The sequence below is a fragment of the Scaptodrosophila lebanonensis genome, unplaced genomic scaffold (assembly GCF_003285725.1).
Source record: "Scaptodrosophila lebanonensis strain 11010-0011.00,11010-0021.00 unplaced genomic scaffold, SlebRS2 tig00000024-arrow-pilon, whole genome shotgun sequence".
Taxonomy (NCBI): Eukaryota; Metazoa; Arthropoda; class Insecta; order Diptera; family Drosophilidae; genus Scaptodrosophila; species Scaptodrosophila lebanonensis.
The window spans coordinates 13,453,574-13,460,456 of record NW_022060538.1 but is presented as its reverse complement, the minus strand read 5'-3'; the positions used below and the strand labels follow the sequence as shown (position 1 = coordinate 13,460,456).

The 6,883-nt window shown below is 38.5% G+C and overlaps 1 protein-coding gene across 1 annotated transcript; it reads right to left on the bottom strand.

The window, feature by feature from the left end:
* Window positions 1-5,517: 5,517 nt before the first annotated feature.
* LOC115621710 lies at window positions 5,518-6,210 on the bottom strand. Its single transcript, XM_030515419.1, has 3 exons — window positions 6,179-6,210; window positions 5,902-6,114; window positions 5,518-5,835 (listed from the first exon to the last, which is right to left on the bottom strand). Exons 1-3 carry the CDS (start codon window positions 6,186-6,188, stop codon window positions 5,684-5,686), a joined length of 375 nt encoding a protein of 124 aa, XP_030371279.1. The 5' UTR covers window positions 6,189-6,210; the 3' UTR covers window positions 5,518-5,683.
* Window positions 6,211-6,883: the final 673 nt, after the last annotated feature.

The following is a 6,883-nucleotide window of genomic DNA, read 5'->3' as shown; positions in this document are numbered from 1 at the left end:
CCATGGGGTGGGGCCAAAACATTTCATTACTTATATTTTTTTTTTTCAACATTTCATCGTTTGCTGTTGCATGGATGTTTCGGTTGTTGGAAATTTCGCCGGCGGATGTGGCGAGGACATTGCCTTTGCTAAGTATGCGTAATTGGTTGTCAAGGCTACGACAAAATCCGGGCCGTGTATGGTTGCAACAAGCTCTCAATTTGTTATCTGATAAATGTATTTTAGATGAATTCAATTCGCAAAAGTGTCTGTCTGGAATACGCCGAAGCATATATGCTCTTAAACAGCAAAATATTTTAAGAAGAAGCCAAATGTATTAGTCAGTTCGTTTCCCAATAAACTAGTTTAAGAAATGAAGTTACACTAAGATTTGTAATCTACGTTAATTAGGGAATGATTTTTATACCCAGACTGCCAGAGGTCCCGCGTAGGGTAAGTGGTTGAAAGAATCAAAAGAAAATGCCGTTTATATGGATACTTAATCAACATGACGAGACGCGTTGTTCTAGATATGTCCATCTATTTTTCTATACAGGTTCGGAAGTTCAGAAACGACTTAGCTTATGTTGATTTTTTTCCATTTATTCTCGATTTAGAAATCCCACTCTTTCTTTAGAGCTTAGAAATTAATGTTCCAAGTTTTATCTGAAACGTGATTTCTGCGCTCCCTCCACAACAGATATCTGATTGATAATATATTAGTATATTACTTCATCAACAAATATAGATTCTAGGAACAATCAGTAAAAATTGTAAGTTCAACTTAACTCTACAACTTATATTTGATAGCGGCAAGCTTCGTCTTTCTTCAAGTGCAAGTACTACAATTTTTTAAGAGTACAGCACATAAGAGTTAATGAGTGAGTAATGAGGTAACATGCATATGTGTAATATAATTGCTTGTTGAGCTATTGGTTTACATGCATTTTAATTAAAAACAGTTTTAATTTCAAAAAGGCGATAAGAATCAACACTTAATGAATTAATATGGCTACTGAGTACATATGTACTGGAGTACGTCGAGTACACACCATCTGGGTCAACAGTAAAAAGCAACACCCACGATTCACTGTCTCATGCCCGGTGGGGGGAAATGGAGAAGAGCATGAAGAGGAGACCCCTCAAGTATAACTCGTGTACACTTTTTGAGCAAGAAGCACGTGATTTGTAGGCTGCAAGCCTTTAAGCGTGCTGCAAAATGCATCGTGTGGAGGAAGTAATGTTAAAAGCTTGCTACGGGCTGGCAGGGCTTATTTTGTCATTACTTGGAGACAACTTGTTTGAGTGGCCGAGCACGTGCTGGCCCGCCCACCCACGCCGCCTCGACTGCAGCTTTTCTCAACTAAGTGCACTTCTTTGTCTGTCTAAGTGGTTTTTCATTAGAAACGTATTCTGCAATTTTAGTGCTGGTTGTCAAAAGTTTTTGTCTTCTCGCAAGTATTTGATTTTCTACTCATGTGCTGCACATACCATACGTGGCTTTGTCGCCAGGAACAACCAAATACTGTAAATATTGTGGAAAGTTTTAGTTTTCATTTTATCTGGTTTTTGTTTCTTTTATTTCTTTTATTTGTTGGCATGCAGCAAAGAGGGAATGCAAACGAATTTCTAATTGGAAGCTAGACATTGGCTTTAAGCCGTAAAAGCGTTTGCTTGTTGATATTCGTTCACCTAATCTAATTGAATTTCATTTTATTTCGTCATGGGTGGTGTATGGTGTGGCTGCAGATATATATAGTATAGTAGTATACTTCATAGCATATTCTTCATCGAAATGGGGCCATCCATTCATTTGAACATTTGAACACTTAAACCTTTTCATTTCCTTTGCAATTTCCTGCCATGGCCATTAGAAGTTGAAATCGATAAAGGGGATAACTTTGTTACTCGGCGAGCAGCAGCTTGCAATCAATAGGCAACGAATTGTTCAATACATAGAAAATACATATACTTATATATAGGAATACGTATATAATCGTACTTATGTACGTGTTTAATTTAAGCCACGTGTTTCTAAAATTTCCACGAATCTGTGCCTGACAAATGATATGTGTAGCAGCTGGTTTTGAACACTCCGTAAAACAAACTGTGCCAAGTGAAATGAAAACCAAATTTATGCAAATTACTGAGTTCGAGCTCGGAATACAGGCATGCAGACAGGCATCTCCTAGCCAGCCGGAGGAGCAACTTCATGTACTATACGCTGCCACCTAATCCTGTTAGAAGTTTAAGCAAACGGCATCATGTGTCAGTTTATTAGGCAACTGTTGCCTGTTTTTCAATGAAATTAAATGCCTTTGCTGCTGCACTGCAGCCTGCAGGGCTGAAAAGGACGCACACGAACATTGCGAGCGCAGACAAAATCAAGAGACCAAGGGTCGAGAGCCCAGAATTTGAGACCGAGGGTCGAGAGCTGAGAGCTGGCTGCTGGCACAGCTGTTGTAATTAAATTGCAGTGTGTGTGAAGTAAATATAATGTATATATACATGTATATGTGTATGTGTGTGTGTCAAAGTTTGCGCTGTGGGTGTTCATGCTGTCAATGTTTTTTATGCGCATAAATAAAATAGGCTGCTATGGTAATTGCACGAAATTAAGGCGGCTAAAAATTGTAAAACCCTTGCAGCTTTAATTCAACACCTGCAAATTCCAGAGCGCAGGACACATGCGACTAATGTCTACGTGTAGAACGTTAAAAGCCCAAAAAAAAGTACTTTACAATGCTCGCGTGTGGCTCTATTTCATTAAATCCCTACCGCATCCTGTCCGACTCAGGCACTACACAGATTGGAACGGAACGCCAGTTTTGTGCAGTGCTGAAGTAGAAAATTCAATTTAACTTTGCCACAGGGCCGACTGCAAATGACAAAGATTCCTAACAGCTGCTTTAAGCTGTGAGCCAAGTTTAATGACACTCGAGTGCATTAGTTGCTTAAATGTACGAGTATAAGCACTCCAGAATTTTCATGAAAAACGCTACAATGCACTCAATAAAAAATCCCATAACACTTGCCATTTTCAAAAACACATAACGGCTTTATTGTCCCCCCCCCCCCCTTTTTTTTTCTCTCTCGCAAAAACACAATAAAATAATCGTTGAGTTTTCGAAAATCGGCTTCAAAAAAATACATTTTTTGCAGAGATAATTCGCATTTAATTTATTCACTTTATTATAACAAGAACATTTTGGTTTTCTAATGAAAGGTAGTCGATAATTTAAAGCAATCACATGAAACTGACAACTAATTTGCGCCAAAATCGCAGTATTTTTGAATTACTTCGAATGGTACTGTTAGTTTAAAATAATCTTTAATTTGCCTTGTAAAATGTACATTTTAAAAACTTGAATTCAACTCTTGTCTAATAACAATATTCCTATTTTCACGTGCCTTCTCTTTTAAGAAAATCGCAATTAGAGATATAAATAGTAAGCTGATATTTTTTAATAGCCAGTACTGTAAGCATCTACATCCCAACATTTTTTTAATCAGACAGCGATCCAGACATGTCTATCTGTCTGCGTGGATAATTCGGCTTGAATTCGGCTTCTGCTAATGGCGCATATAACAACACATATAGAATACGAAGTTTATTTATTAATTTGTAAGACTTATCCTAGCGTTACAAGTATTGGATTACTTTGAAATTGTTACGCTAGTCATTACAAATCTAATTATATTCAGCTCATTATTAGGTTATTTTCTTATTATTAGTGTTATTTTTAACATTCAAAATTTGTATTTATCTTTATAATTTTTATTAACCTTTATAATTAACTAATTTTTAGTTACAGCGTATTTCATTGCCGGACTTCTTTGACTATAATATTCCCTCCTTTTTACAAGTATATTGGTTTCTACCAACTTCTACGCTTAGGGAAACAAATATTTTTCAACTTTTCAGACAATTGCAGTATTAGAACGGCTTTGGTACTTTTCAAGAAACTTTTTTCTGAGTGTATGTGGCAGTTGAGGTCGGGGCGTTCAATGTGGCATTAAGGTGCTTAAAAGTCAACGTGCAACTGTGGTTCGTCGCACTTGGCGTATTTTTATTGAACAAATACTACATACACATATAGGCGCAGTTTGTGGCCTGCCATATTAAATGCTTGTCTGTGTTGGCGTCATTAAAAGTGCGTAAATGTTGGCACGTCCCATTGATTGGCGGCAGCTTAATTTGAGCGTTTTTGTAAGAAAAGAAAAGAACTCGAAGAAGAGAACTTTACTGGAAATCGACCCTAATCGCATTTGGCGTGAACTTGTCCTGCCTTTAGCCATGACGACTGCAGCGACAACTATGTGGACATCGTTAACTCGGCACTGGAAAATTTATTGCTTTTGCTGCCACAGTCCACCACCACCACCAAGCCAAACCAACGACCACAGCAGCCGCCAACTGCCAAGCTTTGTTGAGTGATTCCCCGGCCCTCCGTGGCGCCGACTTGTTTAGCCAACGCAAATGCGCAGAGATGGGTTTGTTAGGGCAGTAGCTTGTTGCTCTTTGCTGCGGCCACTGCAAGTTCACTTTTGCGGTTATTTTTATTTACTTGACGGACTGGTGCTGACGTTTGGAAATTGTTCCAGGACTAATTGGATTTTGCCCGAACCAACAACAAGGATGGCTGCAATTTGATGGTGTGCATGGCTTATTGACATATAATTTCCTCAAATAGAGTTCCCGAAAACTGACTGTTTTCAGAGGAAAATTTGAAACTCTTCTGACTCGACTCTTTGCCAACAGCAAATAAACGAAACTGTGGCCACGTAATTTCATTTTGATGGCAGACTTTTCCTCCATCTTACAAGTATCTATAGAAGATAAATGCTTAGCAAAATTAAAAAAGCTTTGCCTGCCCAAGAAATATGATATGTGTGTCCTTTATATCCCAATAAAGGCTATAAGATGACTTAATATCTTACAAGCAATTTAATGGCCAACAAGTTGGCAAGCAACAATATAGCACTACATTGTTAATGCTTTTGCGGTTAAAATATTTGCATAAGAGAGAGAGCAAAATTGTTGTTTGATGGCAGAATTCTTGAACTTAATGAACTGAAGGCTTTTAGTAACCAACTGTTTTTTTCCATAGCACGAAAATATTTGCGCAAAAGCTTGTAGGGAGAAGGAACTAAAGCTGTACCCTCAAATGTTTCCCCTTATTTCCAACTTTGTGGCGCTGCAATTTCGTTTCATGGCCACATTTTTGGCAAGCAATAAAGAAGAAAAGTCGAAATGTTGTGACATATTTGATTTGATGTGTATGTATGCGTGAGTTTTACGTGCAACTCAATCAACTGTACTGTACACGCACATTTGAATTCGTCAATAGCGTGCAGGATGTGACGTGGCGGCATTTGACTGATAATTGAAAACGTGTCAACAAGCCACCAATTTCCTTCAGGGACCTACATAAGCATTCATAAAGACAACTACAAACATACATACATGCATAAATATGTACAGTATGTGCAAATGTATTTATATAAACCAGCAGCCACAGTGAAAGACAGACCACACAGCTTTTACGTCCTTGACGAAACGTGCATTTGGAACTTATTGTAAGCGCTACAGTTGATTTGAACGACTGAGTGGGAAATCAACCCACATGAAAGGTTGGATTTGGCTGTCATAAAAAATGCAAATACTTGTGGCAAATACTCTCAAGCGTGCTGTCAACCCATATTAGAGTAGAATTCCCGTAGTCTCCTCGTCGGAGCTCAGTTCGCCATATATTTTGGCCTTGTCCCGCTGGTAGAGTATGTTGTCGTGCGGAAGGCAATAGTTGTCGCAGCTCTCGGTATCAATATGGCCGTATAGCCAGACAGACGCATCCCCTACAATACGCAGAAGGTTTGAGGTTAGAGTGCGCCCATAATGGCCGCAGTTTCGAATTAACGAACCATCAACCTTAAATGTGATCCTCTGACCCGTGGCAATGGTCAAGGCCAGCGGATATTCAATCTTGCTGTAGTGCACATCAAGCAGATCCAACTCCTCGCCATCGACTGAAAACTTCACACGTCCGCGTAGGCCGCCGCGCATCAATGCGCCCACAACCTTGACCGTACCGCCGGAACGAAGTTCAAAAGGCTGGCCTGACTTGATGCGTCCACCTGCGCATTTATCGTTAATGAAAGAAAACGATTTGAAATCAATAAAACTATGGCAGATACTTACGCCAGAACATTTTCAAGTGTTTTACGGGTGTAAGTTCTGTTTGTACTTAAAAGTGTTGCGGGGAGCAAGTGTTTCATTAAGTTGCCAGTGCTACCAAGTTAAAGTCCAATTTCATGGTCCTGCCAACTAAATATAAATTGAGAACTTCGATGGGCTGCTAACATTGCTGATTTTAGGAGCAATCACTGATCAGTGATGACTATTCATTGATGTAGAACTGGTTATTCAGGTTCTCCCCAGTCCAAGAAAGGACAAATGTATATTTTTTGATGCACCACCACGCCCCTACAATGGGTTTTTGCTCAAATTATAATGATTATTGTAGAGCAGAGTTCTAATCATAAATGTTATGCAAACTAAAAGCATATGTTGGGTACGGTGTATGACAATTGGAAAACTGAAAATAACCAAAAGCTTGAACGTTTTGGATACAAGAATGTTTCCAAGAATGTTTATTACATTATACGACTGAGGGCTTTCATTACATAAAGTACTAGCCTTTGGCCATTATTTAAAAGTTTCTTCGATGTACAAGTATACAAGAAAGTTTTGATTCTTAGCTTAGTTATTGCTCTTATGATTTGGGTTTTTGCATAAATAATAATGATTATTGGAGAGCAAGTTCTAATCATAAATGTTATGCAAACTAAAAGCATATGTTGGATACGGTGTATAACAATTGGAAAACTGAAAATAACCAAAAAC